At 40.4% G+C, this 26447-nt stretch overlaps 1 protein-coding gene across 1 annotated transcript in view; it reads right to left on the reverse strand.

Annotated features, from left to right (window-relative positions):
• MINDY4 (MINDY lysine 48 deubiquitinase 4) overlaps positions 1-24578 on the reverse strand; it is an 83551-nt gene extending 58973 nt beyond the window's left edge. Inside the window, exons 1-5 of the mRNA XM_035317609.1 lie at positions 24259-24578; positions 21965-22084; positions 20023-20231; positions 15741-15999; positions 14308-14726 (exon numbers count right to left, since the gene is read on the reverse strand). Coding sequence (XP_035173500.1) covers positions 14308-14726; positions 15741-15999; positions 20023-20231; positions 21965-22084; positions 24259-24321 — 1070 coding nt within the window. The 5' untranslated portion in view covers positions 24322-24578. The remainder of the gene's footprint in view (positions 1-14307; positions 14727-15740; positions 16000-20022; positions 20232-21964; positions 22085-24258) is intronic.
• Between the last annotated feature and the right edge of the window lie 1869 nt (positions 24579-26447).

Here is a 26447-nt window from a genome sequence, read left to right on the forward strand (position 1 = left end):
TGTCATACCTGCAAGGTACTTAAAACAGACAGTTGGTGTTTAGCTCTGAGTGACTTTCACAGCATTATAAGTGGTATAGGATTCAATTTGCAGATTAGGAACCCTAAATTTATTTGCTCACACACTTGGGTGTCAAAGCTCCAATGATGACTGATGGAGACCTAGTCAGTAGTCAGGGGGCTCAGGTCAAGAGCTTAGAAAGCCCTGTAGGCAACTAAATGTGGGTGCCTGCATCTGGGAACTTAAGACACTTGGACTTTCATGTAGATACCTACATGTGGCTATGTACATTTGGGTGTCACAGTCTGAGCTAAAACCAACCCAACTGGTCTCAGACAAAAACAATCGGGAAATGGTGATTTCTGCATCTCAGTCACCACTTTTTCCACAAGACCTTCCTTTTGTCTTGGGCAAGAGAGAGGAACTTGGAACGCTTTCAGGTCATGCATTACATCTGGATCTTAGTTCTTTCGTTATAGTCTGTGCCCACATCATGTCTATTGTCTGCTCCTATCCAACAACCTTGCCTCCAGTTTCTGCTTCCAATACTCCTCCTTGTTCCACTACTCTTTGCTGATTCTTCTCATCCCATGCCATCTTGCCTCCTCTTGCTGAAACAGAGGTGTGGGAGGAGTAGGAGGAAAGAGGCTTGGCAGAAGGGATTCAGACTGATGTATGAATGCCAGGTCTGAGGAGGGTACCACATCAAGTAGCTACTTGGCCTGGACATGGGAAGGAGACCTGTGGGAAGGTGAGCTGTGGGAAGCAGAGATGTTGAGCATGAGGAGTTGACTGAGGTGACAGCAATGTGGAATGCTGCTGGGGTTATGTCTGGAAGCCCTCAGGTGGGTACATATGTCTAATGAATGGTAAAAGGGTGATCAGGAACACTGCTCATGAATTTACAAATCCTATTTAGCTGCCAGTAACAAAAAGCCTCGCTGTCCTCAGCTGGCACCCTACGGCCTTGATATCCGAGTTCTTTCTGAAACAAAACAGGAAGAAACACCTGGAGTCCTTAAATCTAGGTACACCATCCCACCCAGCCTCAACTGCTGCTTCAGAAGGAGCTGGGCCTCCTCTAGGTACTGTATCGCATCTGCTAGCATCATTAGATGTCTTGGATACCTTAGAGTTTCAAATGGCCCCATATGCCTATGTTTATGCATATATATATATATATATCTTTCCCTACATTAAATTAGCATTCTCGATTCATTGTGGTCCCAAACATTTCTGAGTAGTCTTTCATCTGAAAAGACCTATAAATAAAAATACAGTTGACTATGGCAAAATTCATATATAGCTCACCTGGCATCACTTTTTGCAACATTATTGATTTCTGGAAAGTCTAAAAGATTTTGGTTCTACACCCGTTCCTGGAAGAACCATGCCCTGGATGCTAAGTGTTTTGATTTTTCAAGGCACAAGGAAATTCCTGTGTTGACATGGAAAGCGCTGACATCAAAGATTGATGTAGGGTGTTTTCTGGTTAAGTGGGGTATTTTTGCAGGTGGAGGTTATTCACAAGTTCCCTCCTGAAGGTTTCTCAAAACACTGTCAGGACTTTTATTGCAATTTCCATTTCAGCAGATGGTTACTGTTCCAGGAAAATTTATTGTAGATGTAAAACCATACAGTTAGAATACTTAGGAAGGGGGAAGTCATCTGTCATGACAGAAAAATAGGACAGGAAGAAAATATGTTTCATTATAAACATACTATACAGTACTTTCTCTAAATATTTGTACATTCTTATCTGACCTTCATATATTGCAGAAAACAGAACTTGCACAGAATATCTGAACATGCAGAGAAAGCAGCTCTTTTCACAATAATGCATGTGCATTCCACTATTTCCTATTTATACTACCCTACATAGAGGTCAAATAAACAAAGGGGCTTAAAATATAAACATCGGTCGTCAGTAGCTTTAAGGTTACTACGCTGGGAAACCTTATGTTCACTGCCCGACTACAACAGCTTTTCTTCTGGACATATATATTTTCTGCACAGTAATTTACAGTGTCAGAAGGATGCGCAGAAGTCGCAATGCAATCCTGTGGTCTTGCGATGTCAGGGCATACACAGACACACAAGACATTCTAGGTATAGTGAGTAAGGTCTGGCGAATAAATAAGAGAAAAAATAGACTGTGTAACTATTTGCAAAAAGGTGAAAAAGGCCGCTATAGGCAATGAAGCTTGCCACTGCTTTAGGGCAAAATTTTAAAGAGAGAATTATTAAAAACAATTGTAAAGATGCAAAGGTAAAGATCATAATCAATACCAAGCAACATATTTCTCTGGAAAAGGACCTTGTCAAGATTTAATATAAATTTTGCCATGTCTGGTTGTCAAAGGTAACACAGCTTCTACATGTAATTTGTCCAAACTTCCTTTTTAGTTAAGCACTGCATCTGATTTGAATGGCACATTGATTCATAAACAGATGGCTCATTTCTAGATGAGGCAAAAAAGATAAATGAAAAAAAAAAAAACAACAACAACAACAAAAAACACCTCTTATTGAAAGGGTCATTTCTAATAAACTTATACATGAATCTGCTTTTGTGCTGGTGAATTTTTAATAACTGTAGTGACAATGTGACAACTCAGGAGAAAGCAACATCTTTGCTGGAAAAGTTTGTACATTAATAAATAAATAAATAAATAAATGATAATGATGGGTCGAGCGAAAGACAGTATGACCTGGGCTTACATCAACAGAATGTTCCCTCAGAGGTGATGAAGGAATATTTATCTCCAGCTATAAAACCAGACTTAGTATAATAAACTTGTAGCTCAATTATTCATACAGTACTCCATCAGAGATTTTTCAGAGTGATACCCCCCACACTGAATTTTGAAGGGGCACAATGCCACTGATGTAAACTGACCATTACAGTCACCAATTCAAAATGAACACTTATCAGTAAAATAAGACAGCTAAAACTCCATTAAATAAAGATACTTCCAAGACACTACAGCTAAGAGACACTACATAAAGCGCTGAAATGGGAGCCCAGCCTTCAGTACCCAATTCACATCAGCTAAGGTGAATATGTCCCTTCATTTTGCCGGTCATACAGTCTCTGCTCCTTCTGCTTTTGGCCTTCAAATTTTAGGCTATTTATTTTTAAGGATGTGAAAAGTTCCTGGCCTTACATTTCCTGTCAGATACCTTGGATTTGTAACAGTCCAAAATACTGCAACCTAACAGATTTTAGCAAGATAAATTATCTTCCAGAAAGCTAATGTTAAATTGGAAGAAGGCAAGAACTGAAGATTGGGTGAGTTCTCATATCTTATTTTGCTGTGAAGAAAGATGAACATAGATAACAGCCTGTTGGTAAACACAGGCACTGCAGAGAGAGCTTTTAAGTCCTGTTTCAGCAGTCTGAGGGAGAATAGCACATAGGTGGAAACAAATTCCTTGTGCTACTCACAATCAAGTGATTGTTTTTAAGGGGTAGGTGATTTCTTGTGCTGCTTCCAATGGCGTGAAGTTCTGCCAGCAGAAGAGGATGTACACTGTCTGTTCTTCCTTTAAATTTGAGATCTAGAGTCCTGGTATGTACGCATGAACAAGGCAAATTCTCAATGACTGAACGCATTTTAGGCAATGGGCTGGACACTTCCAGTTTTACGTCCTTTCCAAAAATAAAATTAAAAAAATGATACAGAAGCCATTTGCCATTTCCAGTAATTGCACAGCGCTCCTTCCTATGGAGTGCTGGAAAAATACTAAAAGGGCAAATGGCAGCACACACAGATGTTATGTCGAAGGCTCTGATGCCATAAATCCATTGGCATAAAACAAGAGTCACAATAGTTCCTAACATTTATTTTAGGCTCTTTTTTCCTGTCCAATAATTATGTTATAAAAGGTGTTATGCAACTCCAGATACTTGAAGGTTTTCACTGCTGAATGATTTGGCAACTGCAATTTCTCTCTCTCTCTGTTTCTCTGTCTTTGTACATGGGCTAATTAAATCCCCAGTCCCCAAGTACAACCCCATTTTGTTTGACAGCCATTCTTCTGATTGCTAGTTGCAGAAATCAAATAAAGACATATTCCCAGCTGGCAGCTGAGCACACTCCAAGGAGGGTTGTGGTTAGTCTCTCAGGGAAGGTGCCGACTGCACTATTCTTACTGGGCTTCCTGTCTACAAAGCCACACCGAAGCATTGACGAAAGCTTGGGATGATGCCATGTGCTTCTTCGTGTGCCTTAAGGACAATGCCTGGTGCTACGCACAGACCACAAACAGACAAAGATGGAAGGAAATATGCAAAGGTAATTTACTATTAGACTGCTCCAGCTCTGCTTTTTTTTTTTTTTTTTTTTTTTTCTGTTCTCTTATCTGAAACATTGCAGTCTGACTAAACTCACATTTCCTAGAAATGCCACCATTGCCCAGCACATCCTCTTCCTCTCTTAGTGGGAGAAATTTAATTAATTCCTAAGACATTGCTCATACACACTGCATGTCAGAGTACACGGATATATACTAAATACCAACTGAAATTAGTTGGTGTTTTCTGACAGATTTAAAACAGTCTCTAGTATATTAAAATACGGTGATCTGAATTCAGCCCTCATGTCATAGAATCACATATCACTGTGAGGAGTACCTTCAGGAACTGCTCGACCTCTCACAGGACCAAAACTTAATTACTTAACAAAACGCCAGATGTCATTTTAGACAAATCCATCTCATCTGATACTCCAATTTTATAAGTAGCAGTGAAATATTACAGCCCACTGGGCAAAGAGAACAGATTTAAAAATATTGATTATGCCCAGAAAAGCTGGTTGTACACTCAAATGCCCAGTAGGAAAGACTGGAGCCAGTCATAACCGAGTTCACAATCACTGAATAGCTGAGGTTGGAGGGGACCTCTAGACCTCCCTCTAGACCCCTCTGCTCAGAGTATGTTCAGCCAGGGCAGGTTGCTCAGGGCCCTCTCCAGTCATGTTCTGACGTGTATCCAAGGATGGAGACACCACAGCCTCCCTAGAAAATCTGTTCCAGCATTTCCAGTCTCAGAGGATTTTTTTCCCTTATGTTAAATCCTATATTTCAATTGGTTTCCATTGTCTCCTGTCCTGTCATGGGGCACTACTAAGAAAAGTGTGACCCTGCCATCTTTACTCCCTCCCAAACCCCATCAGATATTTCTTACATTAGTAAGATCTCTGTAAGCTTCCCTTGCCCAGGCTGAACAGCCTCTCATATGTCAAACACTCCATTCCATAAATCATCTTTGTGCTGCTGTGCTGGATTCATTCCAGTAAGTCCATGCCTCTCTTGTACTGGGGTAGCTCAGCACTGGACTCATCACTCCAATGTGTCCCAGCTGGGCTGAGCAGCAGGGAAAGATCACTTCCACAATCTGATGCCAACACTTTTATAAAGATAGCTGAGGATGTTGCTGGCCTTCTGTGCCGCAAAGGCACATTGCTGGCTCATGGTCAATTTGGTGCCCACCAGGACTCCTGGGTCCTTTTCTGCAGAGCTGGTCAACCCCCAGCCTGTGTTGCTGCATGGGGTTATTCTTCCATAGATACAGGACTTTGCATTTGCCTTTATAGAACCTCATAAGATAGCTGTCAGCACGTCCTCCATACCATTAAATTCTCTCTGAATGGCAGCATAACCGTCCAGTCTGTTGGTCACTCCCAAATCTGTACCACCTGTAAACTTGCTGAGGATGTATTCGGACCCATCATCCAGGTCATTACTGAGAATCTTGAACTGTATTGACACCAGCATCAATGCGGAACATGAATGCTGACTGGCTGCCAGCTGGACTTCATCCTGCAAATCACAATCATCTGAAACAGTAATTTTGAATGTTCTCAGTCTACCTCCGTGTCCACTTATCGAGCCCACACTTCATCAGTTTGTCTGCAAGGATATTACAGGAGACAGCATTGAAAGCCTTAGTAAAGTTGAGATTAACAATGCCCATTGGTCTGTCCTCACCCACTAAACCAGTCATCCCATCAGAGAAAGCTATCAGATTGGTTAAGCATGATTTCCTCTTCACAAATCCGTGCTGACTTCCCAGTCACCTTCCTATCTTTAACATTCTTGGAAATGACTTCCAGCAGGATTTGCTTTGTCACCATCCCAGGGATTAACATGAAGCCAATCAGCGTTCCAATCACTCCTTCTTGTTCCTCTTGCAGATAGGAGTGACGATGTATTTCTTCCAGTCTTCAGGAACCTTTCCCAATTGCCCCAACCTTTCAGTGATAATCCAGGTTGCTGTCTCATTGACAGCTCCCTCAGCACTTGCAGAAATAACCCATCAGGTTACACGGAATTGTGGCTCCACAGCCTATTTAAATATTTCCTAACCTGATCTTCCTCTTTTGTTTAAAAACAAATTTTTGCTTTTAAAGTCTCATTTATCTCAGAGAATACAAAGTAATGATGTATATTCTTAAAGGACTTAGAGGAATTTGAAGGAGATATTTTATTTCTCTCTAAATATCTCCCAGATCCACAAAAGTGAATTTTCAGGGACTTTTTATTGGAATAAATTAAAAGGAAAGGCGCAGTTTATTATCATCTCTGAATAAGAATGTTCAGTAATACAATTAATTCATCTGTACCGGTCTCTTTTCATCATAAAGAAAGTCAGAAAGCCACAGGTGGTTCAAAAGGCAAAGTAAAGTAATTCACTCCTTCCTGTCAGCCCTACATAGAAATGCAGGGAGTAGAAGGGAGGTACCTTTTCTACCAGTAAATAGGAACACATATTGCCTTACCACAGAAGATTAGACTATCTTCATGATACTATGAGGCCATTTTGAGGAAAAACATCGTAAAATATAGAGATTTTGCATTCAATGAGCTTGAAACTTAGTGTAAGAAAGGATACGTTTGTGGTACGCTGAGGTGATAAATGTGCTAATGGGATTTTGTAATGCTGCGAATCATGTCATGAGCAGAGGGTGACCATTCTTATCCCTGCTGAGAGGAACAGTGCTGCTACAAAGTGATAGCAGCCTGTAAGTGCATGGAATAAATAAATATAAAACAAATCAATAAAACCTAACAGAAAAACAACAGCAAAATTTCAGAGCAGGAAAGATAAAACTACAAGCAGATGATACAAGCTTTAGGAAAAAAAAATGGCTAAGGGAGCATGAAAAATATTTGGAAGTACTTTAAAAGCGGTGAATATTTGTAGAAAGGAACATAAAGATCAGTAAAAAAAGATCAACTTCAGCTAAGGATAACGGCAGAAAAAAAATGCAGGGAAATGAACTCTAAAGATTAAGGGCTACTAGACATTGGAATATATTCTAAGGGGAGAGGTGTTACTTGAGTCATTTAAGACTGGACTAGACAAAGCTGTGGAAAAAAGTATTGCATCAAATTATATATATACAGTAATGAATAATCTGCCATAGAAACAAATGACCTTAAAAGGTCTTTTCCATCTGTAATTTCTAAGGCTCTATGAAATATGAGTAATGTTCCGCTAAAGAACTTGGTATCTAGGCCAATTCACTAACCCTCCTCTGTTTGTGTTAGAATGCAGAGCACTGCTAGAAGAAGGTTTATTACCAAATAATGAGTGATTTTGGGGGAACCACTAAGGAGTGCCCAGCTAAAGCAAACTTGGTTGAGAAACTACTGCAGGAAGGGAAATTCTGGATCTGGACTCGCTGGCACTTGCTCTCCTGGTGCTAGAGATGAAGTGCATCAGAGATACTTAGGTTTTGGTTGGAAAAGACATCTGAAGCCAAGACACACTCTCATAAAACAGTCCCTACTGTCTGAAATATCCATCTGCACTGGCAGACTTCTGAAAGGAAACCACCAGTTCACATTCGTTTTGTAGCCAAGACTGATGGCAAGGCAAAGGAGGGTACGGCAGAAGTAATTAGAAGAACCGGATAAGTAGTGAGATTGTTCACAATGAAAGGATGAGTGGAGAATCAATTATCCTCCTTACTCCTGAAAGTGTATTATAGATCTTTCCCTTTGGACAATGGGATCCATTGCTATATGCTTTTGATTGCTAATGGCGGGAGGAAACTTTTGTTCTGACGTTAAGATATTATCTTTTTTTTTTTTTTTTTTTTTTTCCCCTTTCTGATAGCCATTCCATTGCTGTTTCTATGAAATTACCAACATATCCTTAACTTCAGGTCCTGATTGCTAATTGATTTTGTTCCCTTTGGTCTTTGATTTCAGTTTTACAATATTTTTTTCTTTTCATTACTGTAATTCTAGTTTCCATGTCATTTTTCTCGGTATTGAGGAAGGGAGGGTGGTTTGCTTTATACATGACAATGAGAAGTTCAAACATCTCCATATGCAGTTCTTCTTAACTACTAGAATTGAAACTGAGGTCTACAGGTAGTATCTGCCCATCTAACAGCATAAGGTGGTGCCAGTAGCATCCATTAAGAACACAGCTGGACAGCTCAGATCTACTCATTTAGAAACTGTTCAGCTAAGTGGGAGGGTTTCCACATCACCATCAAGCCTTACATTTGTAGAATTAAGGGGAAAGGAAAACTATGAGAGTGCTTCAACTTCAGAGGCTGCATGAACATCAAAAGTAGTACTTCTGTAGCTGAGACAAAAGAATTGTTTCCCAGCTGCCATGAAGTGCTTTTACTTCCTTTTCACTATTTTGTTTGCTCAAGCTGCGAAACACGGGGAAATCTTCTAACACCATTCTACCTTCCCAAACAACTCATTATTCATCAAGCTTTTTTTTTTTCTATAAAAGCAGTAGAGTGATTTCAACCCAAGGTCAGGCATCAAATTCAACAGCTGTTCTTTTTTCACACTTCCCAAAGATCTCAATTTCCATTCCACTGCGTATGCTAATTCTTTATTCTGTGAACTCAGTTTAAGGGTAAATATTTCCTTCCCTTAGGGGATTCATCATTAAGCAGAAGACATTACAGGTGGCAGAGTCTTTCCTCACTGCCATTCAAGGTTCTGCCCTTGTTAAAAATACTAGGGGAGGTCTTTAATAGGTTGCTGCCTTTGATCTGAATATGTTCCTTCAACATCATCTGTCCCAAATTCCTCTGGAACTTGAAGAATCGTACCTACAGGTATTGCAATTTTTTAGATGGAATCTTGGATTGTTTGCTTACACTGTGTATTTTTCCAGATTTTTTTTTATTCCCATGAAAACCTCAGAATCAAAAAAAAAAAAAAAAAAAAAAAGAGGTCAGTCATCCAAAATTTAGTTGTGCCTTGCACACAGCTAACACTTCTGAGAGGAACTCAATGACTTGGAGAGCAATGAGAAATACTCCTTTGAGAATGAGGATAAACAGCTTCAAAATGACCTGAAAGGGTAGATGGGGTTTCAAATTCTCCTCTGAAGTGGAACAGAGATAAAATGTCATTTTTAATTTAAGTTTAATTTGTTAAGAAGGGCCATAGAGGAATCATTGATATAATTCTGTATAAACGTCAGAGTGTAGTTTGGTGTCAATATACAAATTGGGTTATAGATTTGTCTCTATGTTATTGGAAAAAGACTTTTAATATCCTTAAAATGGAAGATTCTTCAGTCAAATAATAGGAGTGCTGTACACATGATAATAGTTTATAAAAGAGTAAAACTCAGTCTACCCTTGCGTGATCAAGTCACATGAGAAAGTACCACAAACTGATTCACTGTTAATTACTTCTCCATTTAAGCAAACCTTTACTTCTCCTTATTTAATTCATATATTTTTGTAGTTTAGGCAGAAAAGAAAAAATGTACTGTTGCCACCGAAGTATTATATCTAAGCTATTAAAAGCTAAAGCCTTGGAATATGTAAAGTCAGACATCTGACTCCTGTGGCAAATAAGTTTAAAACTCATACTGAAATACTGTCCTCATAATAATCTCCAGTGCCTACAGCTTCCAGGGACCAGCACAGTTGCCATCATCACCATCACAACATACACAGTACAATAAACAAAGCTGGATGAATCGAGAAATTAAATTAGCTGCTGTTTCTTTATAGGCGAGGACACATGAAGATTTGCTGCCACCTACATACTGCTCTTTTCTGGGTTAATTAAAAAATAAGGAATTCTAAAATAAAGGCATTTACCACAATTACACCTGAGTTGGTATGCAAACTAATAATACGTCAGCATATTATTAAGGATTGTTAGGTATTATTAAGTATTGCTAAGTATTATAACAGTAAAACAGACTGTCTTTATGGAGTAACTCCTACTGACATGAAACAATCCTGTAATGTCACCGAGAAATATCATTGACCCAACTGCACAAAAGCTTCTGTTCCCCTGTAAAACAAGGAAGAAAATAAACCCTTTGCTTTTAATGATTTGCAGTGATTATTCCCCCTTTGATGTGGAGGGATTCAGACATTATACTGCGATGTACAATGTAGATAAATGAAGATGAAAGTGAACAAATTGTTCTTCACATCTGTCTTTCTGTAATTATAGGAATGTGGTGCACTTGCTATATAACAACAATGTTCCCACAAAGAGATCAACAAATCCAGATCATATTTGAAAAAGTAACAAGTACTTTTCTTTAGGGAGTCAGTATTTTATCACAGTTAAAAGTAATTAGGTAACATCTGCAGTTAAACACTGACCTTTTAAATGGTCATTACAGTTACCTGAATTTGAAAGAAGATGCATTAAGCAGTAGCAGTTCAAAATACATGAGAAGACTGCATCCTTAGTCCCTAATTTATTTCACTAACTTTATTCCCTTTTTTTGTTTTTGTTTTTTTTTTTTTTTTTTTTTTTTTTTTTTCTCCTAAAAAGAAACCAGGAGTTGCAGCAATAGCCAGGCAAGCAAATGATTTCTTTTATTTCTTCATATCTGTGGAAGGTATGTTGGTAGTTTTTAGTGCCTCCTCACTGAGAAGATAGCCAAATTTTACTTATTACAACAAAGAAAGAACATCCAGATGTTATTTAAGACAAACATGAAATATGTTACTTGGAGGACTAATTCACGTTGATACTATAAAACTGAAATATAAAGTCACAAATCTGGCCTCTTGGCATTCTTACCCACCTCCCTGCCACATTTCATGCAGTAGCTAAGAGTTAGATAGTTGATGGAATAACAAGCACGATGCTATGTCCATCATTTCTTTCATTAAAATGTGTGAGTCAAAATACTGTGGGATCTGTATTTCTCCAGGGTATTTTTATAGCTAGGTATTCCTGCCCACTCAGTTTGTAAGCATTTATTCAATAACATTCAGCTTGTCTTTTGAAGCATGGCAGCATTTTCACTTTGGTGTTTTTGTCTCACATGTAGACAATGGATGCCTGCAGCCTGTATGCAACAATAGCACATTTTGCATATAACAAAAGAGAATGAAGAAGTACACCAAAATGGGAGGAAAAATAAGATTTTTAAGGTCTTTACTTTGCTACGGGAAACAAAAACAGAATTTCAGATGCCTGGGAATGAACTAGCTGGGTTTAATCCTAAATAGATTTTCAGGTACTCATCTAAACAGTTAGATTAGCACTTATGTCAGTAAAGTCTGGAGGCATCAACAGAGAACGGAAGGATCCAGATAAATATCTGTTCTTACGTTTTAATTTTTGATGCCTCGTAATGCTGAAGCACTCTGAACAAATCCTGAAAAGCTCTCAAACACTGCAGGATTTCACCAAAAGGATAAGAGCCTTGCAAGAGCCAGTCCTTACTGTAATAGTTGATGCTTATTTGGAGTCTCACTTCCACCCTCTGCTACTTCCACTTAACTTCTGGAGTATCGGCAGTCCTGCTGATTTCAGTGAGAGTTTTCAGGAGATCAGAGCTCAGCATGAATTCAAATGCTTTACTGGCCTTAGCTCAAGATAGCTGGCAGAAACATCCCAGTTTTGCTTTGAAAACATATTCAATGGAAATAGCTCCCTCTTCTGTTCTTATGGAGACCAAGTCTCAAGGAACCCAGCTCCTGCAAACTACTTACTACAGCAGTGGAGCACACTAGTGCAGCACAGTGCACAGAATGGTGCCCTGGGGATGTCTGTCCCCTTTCAGAGCAGCTCCTTTTCTGCTGACTCCACAATCACTGCACAAGATTGGGAAATATCAGCATGTCCAGCTACAGATGAGTAAAGTCAGTACAAGTGATTTCTTGGACAGAGAGTCTTCCCAAAGAATTTTATCCAGTCCAACATGCTTTTGACACTGCAAAAAATGCTCATAAATAACTGGCAGTATATTCATTGCTTAACTAATACCAGGAGTGCACTTACTCTTCTTGGCTCTGTTTGGGAGCTGTCAAAAGCCCACTGAAGCTGTATCCTCTACCTCAATTAATCCTAAACCATCTTGAAACTGGAAAGAATCGAGTGGTGGGTTACCACTACCTTATATGCTCAGTCAAACTATATGGAACAAAAGTCATACAGAGTCAGACTCCAGTGTTTCAGATTCCTGAGTGCCTTATGAGCTGGCAATGTGCACCTCCATGAACTCATGACCTAATAAATCCCCTGGGAGCAGAACATCCAAGACGGATCTTCAGGCACCACTTCCAGTCCAGCAACAGTCAGACTTTTGTCTGGGTTCAGCTGCTATTTGACACATCTCAGGGTCCCAATAATGTACACAATGAAGAACTGATCTCTTCTGGATTTTAAGACTTAAGATTACAGTACTTTGCCCCATCATTCAATAATCGTTTTCAAATTAGGTATACTAACACAGATAAGTAACTATATAATGATGGTTGCTGTTTTCAGTTGCTTTTTGGTCCCAGACAGGAAGCAAGTGCCATTCTGACCCATTTGTACCTTCAGCAGACCTGCAGTTTGTTAGCTCCCACAACCCCTAACACAAATGTGGACAGACCCACTATATCATCGTTTCCTCAAGATCTCAACAGGGCCTTGTCACTCTGTTTCCCAAAATTAAAAATAAACAGGAAAAAAATAATAATAATCTGTGGTTGAAGTTTCACTGTATCAATGAGTTTTTTTTTAGCACTTAAAAAAAAACACAAAATTAGCCATCAACATGGATCAAGTTACATTTAATAAAACAGATGTACTACTCCATGGCCCGCATCAGACATGTTGGCATCATGTGCCTTAGCTTATGAAGCAGGAGGTGGTATAAACTCCGCAACATTTCTACTGAATATAACACGTTCTCTCCTCTAGCATTGAGACCAACACTCAGGGTGCCTGAGCCCTGTGTATGACTTCACTGAATTTCTGTGTGAGCTGTTGCATACAAGTTTTTCTATACCTGCTTTAGTGTTTCCATCTGTAGTATGGGCAGAGAGAGAGATATCCTTTGCTTGAAGTTTGAGAGCTGCTGATGAAAAGCACTAGGTATGAGGCAATTGTTTTTACTATGATGATTTTCTACAGGTACGGACACAGCACAGTTGGCCTGTACTGCTCAAACCCAGTGCATCTTCAGCAGTTCAGAGTTTCAGACTGGTTCAACTCTGGGACACGACTGAACCTGAAGCATTTCAAAATCCACCCCAATTCACAGGCCCACTGTGAAGCCAGCTTTGTGATGTTGCAATCTGGAGACAGAGAAAAGCCCAAACTATGTATTTGGAGCTCATAGAAGGAGTCTCTCTAAAACTTTTCTAGCAATGTGAAGTAATGCAGCTCAAAAATCAATGTGAATAAGCTTTGAATAAAATACTTTGAGACACAGGAGCAGTGTGGATGCAGCACCATGGTGCATGGGGATGCTAACTGGGCTCAGTCTAAATGCTCCAATGATATGGGATATCCTGCCTCAAAAACTCACCACAGTGTCTCGTTGTGGTACACCTCTGTGCTGGTAGCTAAACCAGCTTGTTTGGGCATAGCTTGGATAGCTCAACACAGAACTGCACTGAACCATGTGGATATGCCTCTGCCCTTGGCTGGTGTTCCTTCATTTTATCTTCTGAGGCTTTTCTGGATGTACCACTACAATGCTGACAGTGGTAATCAACACTGTTTCCTAAGATGTAGGTGACCTCTGCAGGTGGTGGGAGTCACTTGTACTGCTTGTATGTCTGAGGTTTAGTGGTCTGAGTCTGAACTAGTAACCCTCAGCTCTCTCTATAGGCAGCTATAACAAACCAGAACCTGCAGGGTCTCTCCACGGACCAAGAAAGGAGTCCTGAATGGTTTGGGATTTCAAAGGTAGTAAGTTAAATCTTAAAGCTTCTCTGCTTTTCAGCACTTTCACCTCTGCTTCCCATCAATGAAATCAGAAAGCATATCTCAGTCTCTTTTAGTCCTCCATCATATTTCCTTGACTTTTTAGTACAGTATTTTTACAAATATTCTTACCTGAGGCCTGATAACCAATTCTCACTTTTCCTGAGGGATCTTTCTCTCTTCTCTCTTCCAGTCCCTGAATGTCTGTGAGAGGCACTCACTTTAAGGCTTTTTTCATTGCTTTCTGAACAAAAGCTTGGAACTGATTTTCTTTCCTCTGTCTTCGTCCTCCCTCTTTCAGAAAGCAGTTTGGCAAAAGAGTCTTCTGTACCTTTGGGGATGTTTCTTAGTTTTTCAGAAGCTGAAATCGTGTGTGAGCTTGACAAAGTCCTCGATGCAAACTCTGTATTTACTTGTGTTGAAGATTCTTTACTTTCTTGAGAATCAACGCTTGGGACACTCAGGTCATTTCCTTCCTGTTTTTCACCCTTGAGCTGTGCTGTGCTGCTTATGCTAGTGGAGCGTTTTGAAAGCCTCCTTTTTTGCAGATCCTAGAAATAAGTGCCATTAAAACTATAGATTAGAATTTGAGTATCTTTACACAAACATGGAAAACAAAGGAAAGCTCTATCACTAATACTGGGCTAAACATTTTTTTTTCATTATTAGGAACTGGTTAAGGAGTAAATTAGGTAATTTCTTTTGTATAAACAGAAAAATACATACACTTTTACTTACAATTTGAACAGTATCAAAGATGCTAAATACTTTAATAATTGCTTTCTTTTACCCAAGAACATCAACTAAGTAGCTTATAAAAACTTGATTTGGGGGACGTACTCAGAGAACCCAGATTTATATGCCATTTTCCTGTTAAAGGTATCTAGTCTTTTTTTTCTGAATCAAAACTCTTCAGAAAAAATCCAAGTAATTTATTTAATTTTCATATTCACTTCAGTATTAGCAAAATTAAATGTTTAAAATCCTTCAATTTTTATAAGCTTAATTTTACACGGGGAAAGTTCCTGTCAATATAAAGGAGCATGAAAGAATAAAAAGAGAAACAAGAATTTTAGAATTGTGTTTTAAAAGCAATTATTGATAGAAGAGTGTCTATTCTGACCCATTTAGAAACATAACTTTAATGAAAGTTATATTTTATATTCCATACTGCTACTGATTAAATAAGGGATTTCAGAAAAATCTGTGGATATCAGACACCCATGGCTAAGAAAACTTTAAGAGCTAAAGTAAAGAAGCAATTTCCTGAGGCAAATGGAAAATCCCAGATGTCAAGAGAGATGAGATACCAAAAGTGAAAAACATTTATAAAGAAATGCTGCAACCAAGGATCATAGATCTGAGTGCAGTGGTTGTTTCTGAAACAGTTTGAATTTCTGAATTAAGCACAACCACTGCCCTAACCTGCCACATTTTTTTCAGAGCACAGATTTCAGATTAGCATGCAGAGGTCACTTGAATATTATTTGCAAATTAGTTCATTGCAGAAGGTTACATATAAAATCCCTGGTCATGCCCAATATTTTATAAGCACTAGAAATCACCTCTGGTGAACTTGCTACTGGTCCAGCCATCATTCCTCTGACAATGAGACCAGACCTGGGCCTGTGTTTGTCCTTCACTGTAGGTTGAAGCTCTTCAGAAATCATTGCTGCTTTTAAATCTTCTTGACTATCTTTTAACTTCTTATCCCCATCAAAGGTTAATTGGCTATTACATATTGTCTCCGTATGGCATTTTTCACTTTTGTGCTGGTGTTTTCTGGATGAAAGGATTTTATCTAGTGGATTCTCAACATGGTATCTACAAGAAAGAAAAAGAAACAAAAATTCAAACAGCCAAGTGATACTAAATGAAATCAATGAAAACAGCACCTTGGCAAATTAAATCACTGCTATCAAGTTAAGTTGAATGCTACCTAGCAGTGGTACTCGAACACAACCACTTTTCAAACATCTTTATGTACATCTTCAGGAGATTATTTCAATATTATTACTCTGTGTCACACTTTGTTACAAGGTGTGTAAGACTATATTTTAGTCTTATGCTTACTTATTTTGATATGTACCATATTAAATAAACTAAACTAAAATAAAAATAAAAATAAAAAAGCAAACCATATATGTCAAGTGAGATAGGTCCTACTGATAGGACTAGAGGGAATGGCCTCAAGTTGTGCCAGGAGAGGTTCGGGTTGGAAATGAGGAGACATTTCTTCTCAGATTGAGCAGTCAGGCATTGGGACGGGTTGCCCAGGGGGGTGGTGGCATCACCGTCCCTGGGGGTGTTCAAGGAAAGGTTGGACGTGGTGCTTAGGGACATGGTTTAGTGGTGACATTGGTGGTGGGGGGATGGTTGGACCAGATGATCTTGAAGGTCTCTTCCAACCTTAATGATTCTGTGATTCTACCACAAGCAGTTCCCCTTCCTTCTCCATCTGTTGAGCAGCAGTTTGAAAACCTGCTAACATTTTTGCTAACATCCTCTGTTATCATATAACTCAGAGTGACTCAACTGACCTCCTTCACACTTTGTTCAAACGTAGAACATTTATTTTAGTTCAAAAGTACTATGATAACATATTGCTGCATCGCTGTCATTTGACCTTTTCCATATTCATCAACGTAGTCCTCACCAGAAGGCAACTCAAGGTGTGGTTCACTGTTTGCATTGGTTTTCCTACACATATTTAATACTACAAACAAGCTTCTCTGAAACACAACTGAGATTCATTTAGATCTCTTTGTATCACACTATATGCATTTCTTTTTCAAAAAAATATTTTTTAACGAACCATGTTCTTACTGATTTAAAATAAATAAATAAAAATCATCATTTCTGCCTTCTTACACATCCTGCAAGAAATCATGAAAGATTCAATTTTCTCCATCGGTATCTTTTTCACTTGGCTGCAAAACATTAGATTCTTAAGGTTCCTTACAAAACAAAGCATTCCGTTATTTTATGATTCTATGATCATTGTTAAATGGAAGTTGTTTTATTTATCTGTTCCCACTTGATTGAGACCTCTTCTGCATGATTTGATAAATTTATATTCTAGGTAACCCAAAAACACTAGCCTTCTTCTATGATAACTGTCCTACATTTGTTTTTAGCTCTAGGATGCTTTTCTCCATCCCATTTCATAGTAAAGTAATTCCATGAGCTGAAGCATCTTGTATCACACAAACATTTATTTTATTTATTCAGAGTGGGTTTGTTTGTTTCTTTGTTTTCAGTAATATGTCACCCTGTGAAAACATGCTTCATATGTAAACAGAAGGGTGCAGATCAATCTCTGGGAGCATTATGAAATCTGAGGACTGTTAATCCTGACCTAGGACCACATAACTCCTTACTGCCAAAGGGCACAGCTAGCTTAGAGGTCACTTTAACACCTAGAGACATTGAAAAAAAAGTAAGTCTGAGGTCAGGCAAAAGGAAAAAGATGGAAGCAGGATTCTTAAATAAGGAACTGGTGAACAGAATCTAATTATACTCTCCACTCCTGCTTCCATTATTAAAAATTATCCAGGTAATTACAATTAAACCTAATTTCAGGCACTGGCTGCTCAATCTGGTAATGTCTCATTTCTCCATGGCCAGAGGGGGCATAAATGGCTATGAGGATCACACAGCCACACTTTTGCCCCAGTGTTTCTCTCACTGATACATTTTATAGGCAGAAAAAGGCCAGAAACACAGCCCAGTTGCATGGGTGGGACAAGACCTGATTTGAGATATAACTGGGATTATCTACCTGTGTCCAAGGGTCCAATTCTCAGCTGTCTTTAAAAGAAAATACAAATAGCAGACACACTGATATATATCATGACAGACCCTAAAAGCCACATTCCCCAGTCCTATTGCAAAAAGACAATTTGAAAACCACTTGGTCCATTTTTCCTTTAGAGTGATAGAATATCCTAAGTTGAAAGGGACCCACAAGGATCATCACGTCTGACTCCTGGCTTCACATGGGACCACCCCAAAAACAGACCGTAATGTCTGAGAGCATTGTCCAAACAGTTCTTGAACTCTAGCAGGCTCAGTGCCATGACCACTGCCCTGGGGAGCCTGTACCAGCGCCTGACCAACCTCCTGGGGAAGAACCATTTCCTAACACCCAGCCGGACCCTCACTGCTCCTCCTTCATTCCTCCCACAATCACTTCAGGCCTCACACACCCCAGGAAGGCATTAAGCAGTAAATGTGCTTTGGTGCTTAAGAATGCATACAAATAGGTACAAACTCAAACAGGATTTAGACAGAAAGGTGCGAGCCAGTATAGGATTCTGTGTGTCCTTGTGTGCTGGCAGCTTTCAGTGTGCACTTAGATTTCCAGGCTTGTATAAACAAAAATTCATAGAATCATCTAGGCTGGAAAAGACCTTTGAGATCAGCAAGTCCAATCATCAACCTGACCTATGAAGTCCCGTCACTAAACCATGTCCCAAAGTGCCACATCCACATGTCTCTTAAAAACCTCTTGGGCTAGGGACTCCACCACTTCCCTGGGCAGACCATCCCAATGCTTGACCACCGTCTCTGTGAAGAATTCTTCCTAACATCCGATCTAAACCTCCCTGAAGTTGGACACTTCTTTTCACTTTCCAATTTTCCTTTTATCTGCTGTTGTTGCTTCCCTTTACCCCTCTGGCTCAGGCAGCAAAAGCAAAAACTTTCCTCCACAGAATTATAGAATCATTAGGGTTGGAAGAGACCTCCAAGCTCATCTGGTCCAACCATCCCCCTACCACCAATGTCACCACTAAACCATGTCCCCAAGCACCACGTCCAACCTGTCCTTGAACACCCCCAGGGATGGTGACGCCACCACCTCCCTGGGCAACCCGTCCCAATGCCTGACTGCTCTTTCTGAGCAGAAATGTCTCCTCATGTCCAACCTGAACCTCCCCTGCTGCAACTTGAGGCCATTCCCTCATGGGGGATAGTTCCTGTGGTGTGATGGGGGGGGGGTCCTTCCTCACAGACCAGTGCTGCCCCTCACCCTTCACCCACACTTGTCTGCATGTGGGGCTTTGTACGTACAGCATGCTTGCTAAGAGGGGGCACGTGTAAATGTGGGTGTTTCGGTGAACTCAAGACCCCCCTGCTCACAACTTTCACCCCCAGTGGAGGACTACAACCATAGAGTGCCCTCCAGCACAAGGCAGAGCAGCCCCTTAACGCGCCACTTCCTGAGCAACGACGGCCGCTCTGGCCCAGCAGCCGAACTCTATCGCGGTGCCGTTGCGCCCTCCCCTTCTCGCGCGGCGGGCGGGGGAGTGAAGCGCTCCGCTGCCAGTGCGCATGCGCTGGTAGGGCTATAAGTAACCGGGGCGGGGGGGGGGTCGCCATTTCGTGGCGGGCGGACGGGAGATTGGGGAGTTCAGATACGTTGCTGCTGTTCGTTCTCAGGGCGTCATATTAAGGGTTTTCTCTGTAGAAGAAAGCTTGTTTACTGTCACAAAAGTATCAGAAGACACACAAGAGGCTTACAGGGAGGTTAGGGTGTCTTGTAGAGTGGGGAGAAAACGAGGCAGGTCCAAGCCCTGAGGCAGCGTGAACTGGGGTAGCAGCATGCAAGGGAGTGTGGACTACTCTGCATGCAACACAAACCCTTCTCTCTGAAAAAGATATATATGTATACATACATATATATATATATATTTCTCTATCTGCACTGCCTTCTCAGCAAGTATGAATTCCTAACAGGTCATGTCCACTCCCAAAATACTGGTTTTCTTCCCCAGTGGGCTTGCTGGGGTTTTGGAAGTGCTAAAGCTTAAAAAAAGGATAAGGCAAAGAGAAATCAGATTGTACCTGGAGGTTTGAGTTTTGCTCTCATCAGGCATACTGGCACTCCCAAATGCATGATCTTCATCTGAGAAGTCAGGTGGATGAGATGGTGAGCTCTTACTTTGAGGAGCTGACAGAGCAGAACTTGAACTGGTGATTTTGGAGGTCCCACGGTGCTCAAGGAAGTAATTAGTAATAATTTCAAGAAGTGTTTTCAGTGGGTTCTCTTTTGCCTATTCAAGAAGAAAAACAAAGTTCTTTGTGGCTATTGAAAGTCTTCATTAGTCTTGCTACAACCTAAGATGGAATGGTGTTTTGTAGAGCAGCTGAACATGTTAATTATTTTCTAGAGTCAGCTACTGGTGGGTATAAATGATGTGGCTGTACAAACAATACATAAAGGCAGAAGTTGCAGGGAGTATCAAGACCTCCAAGATTTTCATGTGTTAAATGAAGTAAGCATGACACAAGTAACAACCTGTCCTCAGCTAAATATTGCGAAGTATGGTAGCTATTGCCAGAGCACACTTCTAATCACAGAACCACAGAACTGTAGGAGTTGGAAGGGACCTCAAGAGCTCATCAGGTCCAACCCCCCTGCCAAAGCAAGTTCCCTACAGCAGGTTGCCCAGGTAGGCGTCCAGATGGGCCTTGAGTAACTCCAGAGAAGGAGACTCCACCACCTCGTTGGGCAGCCTGTCCCAGTGCTCTGTCACCCTCACTGTGAGGAAGTTCTTGGGCATGTTGGTGCGGAACTTCCTGTGCTCCATTTTGTGGCTATTGCCACTTGTCCTGTCCCCACAAACCACTGAAAAGAGGTTTGCCAACCAAATCCCTCTGTCTCCCACACTTTAGATATTTGTAAACATAGATCCCCTCTCAGTCCTCTTTTCTCAAGGCTGAGCAGACCCAGATTTCTCAGCCTTTACTCACAGGGGAGATGCTCCAGGCCTCCTATCATCTTTGTGGCCCTCCGTTGGACTCTTTCCAGAAGATCCCTGTCTTTTTTGTACTGGGGAGCCCAGAACTGGACTTCAGTACTCCAGGTGAGGCCTGACCAGGGCAGAGAAGATCACCTCCCTTGACCTGCTGGCTACGCTTCTTTTAATGAATGCCAGGATCCCACTGGCCTTCTTGGGCACCAGGGCACACTGCTGGCTCATGGCCAACCTGTTGTCCACCAGGACCCCCAGGTGTTGCCTGGTCAACTTCTGAAGTTCTGAATAAACTGTGAATGATACCTAACACACAAACTCTTATTTAACTGTTTTTTTTCAGCAACCATGAAAGATGGATAATACGTATATTTTGCCTTTTCATTAAAAAAAAAAAAAGTCAATGGCTTAAAAAATATTATAACGTCTGCTTAAAAAATATTATTATGTCTGCTATAGTAGTACAGTTAGATAGGGAGATTTATTTTTTTAGGTGACCCACCTTACGTAGTCCCACCATTAATACTATGCAAAAAGCATCATGATACTTTAAGCTAATAATGGGCAGAATTGGGTCTAGGGATAATTGGGAATTACCTATTGATGTCCCTGACATCAAACATTGTGGTCTATATTACATTTCAAAGAACAATAAATGCAAAGAGTATAATTCTGTCTGTCAGATCTTATATAAAGATGTAAATAGAAATGGGCATAAAGAGGCAATGGGCAAAATTGAATAGCCATAATAATGGAAAAGGTGTTGAAGTGAATAACTGCTCCTGGTTTATTGGAGGATTTGTAACAAGGATTCATTAACTGCTGGGTTCTTGGCTTAGTCCCATGAGTTTTAATGCAATCTCAACTAAATGTTGTGCTCTCCATTACTTCAGAGAACTGTAAGAGTGTCCACAGCAATGCAGTAGCAGGCACAGGCTTGAGTTGTCTGTGGTGTGGACTGCAGTCTTGATTTGTCTGACCTAGTTCCATAGGTCTGAGACCAGATTCTGGAGCACCATCTCTTTCCTTACCTTGTTCTGTTTGTACAAGGAGTGCAAATGTAGGATGTTTCGAAGTTCATTCCTATTATTGATGCTAAGCGCAGAACGTGGAAGCTCTCGGTCCATGGTACTGATGGTTTTCTTCAATCCCTGAAAAGGCCAAGCAGGAGATTTTAGAGTACCTGAGACAGTACAACTAACCAAAGCTTTCTTTACTCACTTTGTTTCATGTAATATGAAATTTCTGAGTACATTAAAATGGTAGAAATTAATAACATGCTAAACGGTAAAACCTGTACTTTATTTAATGAGACAACTTAGCATTACTACAATTGACATGTAAAAATACTTAAGATTAAAATAATATTGCTGTCAGTGAGGTGGAAAAAACAAAACATGGAAGAAAAAAAAAAAAAAAAAAAGACCCCCATGCAGCTGACTTCAGCTACTTAACAGCTTCTCCTATGATTTGAGTGGTCTGTGTGTCCCTGCTAATACCTGGGCTTCTGGTTCAAATAGTTCCAGGAATACCAAGTTAGCTTTTTCCATTAAGATGTGATACAGCTTCTTGTAAATGTGATTCTGACCTATGTAATTACAAAGTCTGAACGTCAGGTGTAGTCTGTGTTTTGGCAGGTTCAGAAAAAAAAATCAGGACCTTTATCCTGCTGTGTTTATTCTGATCAGTGTCGATGTTGGAAATGAGTCTGATCCTCATGGCATCAACTGGTTCGGGGTCTTCAGGTGGTCCAGTACATGGTGGTGGTTTATAGGTTCATATGACAATCATACTAATTTAAATTGTTACAGGTGAATCCCATTATAGCTTTTATTCTATCGGAAAAAAAGGGGTGTGGGGGGGGACTAAATCACTTGGAGGAGTTTAGGAGATTTTTGAAACTGAAATGAAAATTTAGCAACTCCAAGCCTATCCCTCTTGTTCACCACACTTAAAACTTCCTCATGTGCTTTGAATCTGTAGTCAGAATACACAGGTGCTTCAGAGACAAAATGAATGGGCATCACACTTTATGGAGAGAGAAGGATTTACCACGTAATATCAGAATTAGATCCTGAGCTAACTTTAATAGTACAACGTCAGACAAATTTTGAGATAGATGAATGACTATGAATGAATGAAAACCCCAATGAATGACTATTATTACAAGAAAGGATTTCTTTTTTTCTGCAGATGGGTTTAGGTTTAGTGTGCTATGAACAAGTGGTGGTAAATAAGATGGTTCTCACAGCTGGTTCTGAAGGAATATTTGGGGAAAGGGAAAGGCACACTTGTGCAGAAACAGAAAAGTCTGACAGCAGAGCTGTAGTATGAAACAGTTGCTGCAACTAAAGCATAAAGTATGCGGTATGGTCTGTTTTACCAGCAGGGCAATCTCTTTCATTTTATACTTTTATTCAATTTTACTTTTAAAAGTAGGACAGAAGTGTGATAGTGTTTCATTGGAAAAATCTTCCCAGTCGGATACTGTAAGGTATAATTCTCTTGTACTTCTGGAAGTAAATGGCAAGTAATGAATTATGCACTGGAAATTCTGGTGGCAAATATTTCACTTTTGTTCACTAACGTCAAAAATGTGCATTTGGAGACTGGATGCAAAACAGATGAAGGAAAGCAAGGTTTGTGAAGCAGCACTTCATCGCACAGTGGTTGTTAAGGTTCTGGTACAACCAACTCATTCCTGACACGGCGGGGGGCGGCGCGGCCCCGCCGCCGCCGGGGCAACAACAATTAAAATTTCCCTTTTCTTTTTTTTTTTTTTTTTTTTTTTTTTTTAGGTACAGTGGCCACTTTCGTCTCCCTTTCCTCCCAGATAAATCTGCTGTCTGCCAAGCTAATACAGAACACCACAAAAAGACACGTGTGACCATTTGCCTTAGCACCAGTACCTCTTGTTCTGTTTTGTTTTAGTATTCATCTGGGCAGCTGTGTGCATCTCTTGTAAAAACAAAGACGCTAGAAATAGGACAAAGCAAGGACAATAAATAAGCAATTAAGGAGGAAAACAAGCAATTAAGGAGGAAAAGCTTGAATGAGCATGACTTGACTTAATCTTGTTTTCTTTTGCAGGCGCCTGTGGGTATGAATCGGGTTTTCTCAAACGAGCAGGAAGCTGCCTTCCATGATCAGAAATAAAAGGCATTGTGGGAGATGTAGTGCAGACACTCACCCTAGGAGCTTGTTGCGGTTCAAGTCTGTCTGCTTTAAGGCTGGCAGAAGCCCCCCCTCCCAGTATTCCTTAATCTTTAACATTTGTTGTGTGTCATTCCCCTTTGTCCTAACGAGAAAATTGAGAGAAAGTTACCTTTCTACTGAGAAATTCCCTCACCAGTGATGCAGCCACTTCTTCCACAAAGGAGTTGTCCATTTTTTAGCCCAAAGCGCGCTCAGGGGGCGTATCCTTTACTTCATCCAACAAATCATTCGAGCCTGACAAAGCATCCAAGCCCGCCGGCATGGCAGCTCCTTGGTGCCATGGAGCAGGAACGGGGCCGTGTTGCTGCAGAGACCCGGTGTCATCGGAAGCAGGGAGAACTCCTCCCCCGGGAGCAGTGCTCGGTGCTGGGAGAGCTCGCTGGGTAACGCCGCAGCAGGCATCTCGGTAATTGCTTGAAAAACTTAGGAGCTGCTCAGTAATAAAATTTGAGAAAGGAATGTTTAAATCTGAGGCGCTGGGTGATTTTCTGATGTTTATTATTATTATTATTATTTTTAAGTCATAGAATCATTGAATATCCTGAGTTGGAAGGGAGGCACAAGGATCATTGAGTCCAACTCCTAAGTCACTTAAAGAAGCATAGTTAAATGCAAGCTATCACTCCTGTGCTAATGCTACTTCCAACCATTATGTTTCTTCCTGTAAAATTGCCCTCTTGTTTAATACAACAAAAATGCAGCTGTAAAATTAAGCTTCAGCATAGACATCATCTTCAGACATAATCCTCAATTCAGTCTTTCCTTTCAGGCTGAATGTACATTAATTAGCCAGTTCTACAACTTATTAACAGGAGGGATTGTGGTTAGTCATGCTTTGGGCTTGAGGACCTGATTTAGGTTGGAAAGAACCTCCAGAGGTCACTGTAGTCCAACACCCTGCTCAACGCAGGGTTAAAGTAGATTAGATTGCTCAGGGTAGCAGTGTCCAAGGATGGAGATTTTGATAAAACTGACTTGGGGAACTTTAATTTATTGCCAATTAAAAAAAAATATAATAATAATAATAAAAAAAATAGAGCAGGATGATGTGAAACAAAGCCAAAAACTTAAACACCATCTCCCTGCCACTCCTTCCCAGGCTCAACTTCAGTTCTTCATTCCTGGCTCTTCCATCCTCACCAAGTGGCACGGGAAGTTGTGGTCAGTCCATACCAGCTCCTCTCTGCGGCTCCTTCCTTGTCACACTCTTCCCCAGCTCCAGCACGGGCCATCAGGTTTTTAAGAAGCAAAGCGTGGCTTTGTACCTTACAAACACGGGAGCTGTAGCATGCCAGGAGCAAGCCCTTGGTCCTGACCAGAGGGCAGTGGTTAGCTTTTTGGGTGAGACCTCAAGATTAAAGCAGGTGTCTGCAGCACAGGAGTAAATTGCATGGTGTGGTTGAAGCAATGTACGTTCACAAGAAGTGAAGTTGTTTATGGAAAACTCGTCAGGGGGGAAATTAAATACAGAGAAGAGAGAAACAAACCAGAAGTTGAGATGTCTTACCACGTAGCAGATGGGAGCTGGGAGGTAGAAGGGGTTGTGCGAGCCCAGCACAGCACTCAATGCAGGAATTGAAATGCAGAAGCATTTTGCAACACAGACTTCAGTAAAGTCTTGTGCTCTTCAGAAAGCTGCAAGACAAGAATGAGTTGAGTGGTACTTGGAAACATATTTAGAAGGAGCTTTTAAGTAGGTATTGGTATAACATTACAGTGAGGGCTGTAAAGCTTATTGCAAGTGAATTAACTCATTGGAGGGAGTTGGGCTTGCAGAATATAGCTGTTTCCAAAGCGAATGAGAAGTAATCAAGAGCTTTCAAAGTCAAGAAGGGAAGAAGAGTGAATATTTCTTTTCATAGGAATGACTTTTATTCCCAAAAATAGAAAAGTCCCCAGTGTGTGGCATCAGTCAGATCAGATGGATGTGCAGGTTTACTGCTTCTTTACAGACAGGAATGGAGGAGCAGCTTGTGGGAATGGAGCTTAAATGCAGTGCCTGAAAAAGTGTTCTGTGCCTGTTCTGTTCTTGGAGTCTGCTTTCCTCTAAGAGAGAGTGAAATGCAAAGATACTGTGATTAAGTAAAACAAAGCATGGGTCTTAAGAGCTTTTACTTCTGAATAATGAAATACCTAACAGTCCTTTTAAAAGATGGATACTGTTATGCATGTATACAGAAGTACAGCCTTATTAACCTGTAGTCAGCTTTTGTATTTCTGTTTACTTAGAAGAGCAGTAACTGCTCAAGGCTTTTTTCAATTTTCTCAAGTTGAAATGTAAATGCCAGGAATGCCCCC

This window comes from Oxyura jamaicensis, chromosome 2, assembly GCF_011077185.1.
Source record: "Oxyura jamaicensis isolate SHBP4307 breed ruddy duck chromosome 2, BPBGC_Ojam_1.0, whole genome shotgun sequence".
NCBI classification, from domain to species: Eukaryota; Metazoa; Chordata; class Aves; order Anseriformes; family Anatidae; genus Oxyura; species Oxyura jamaicensis.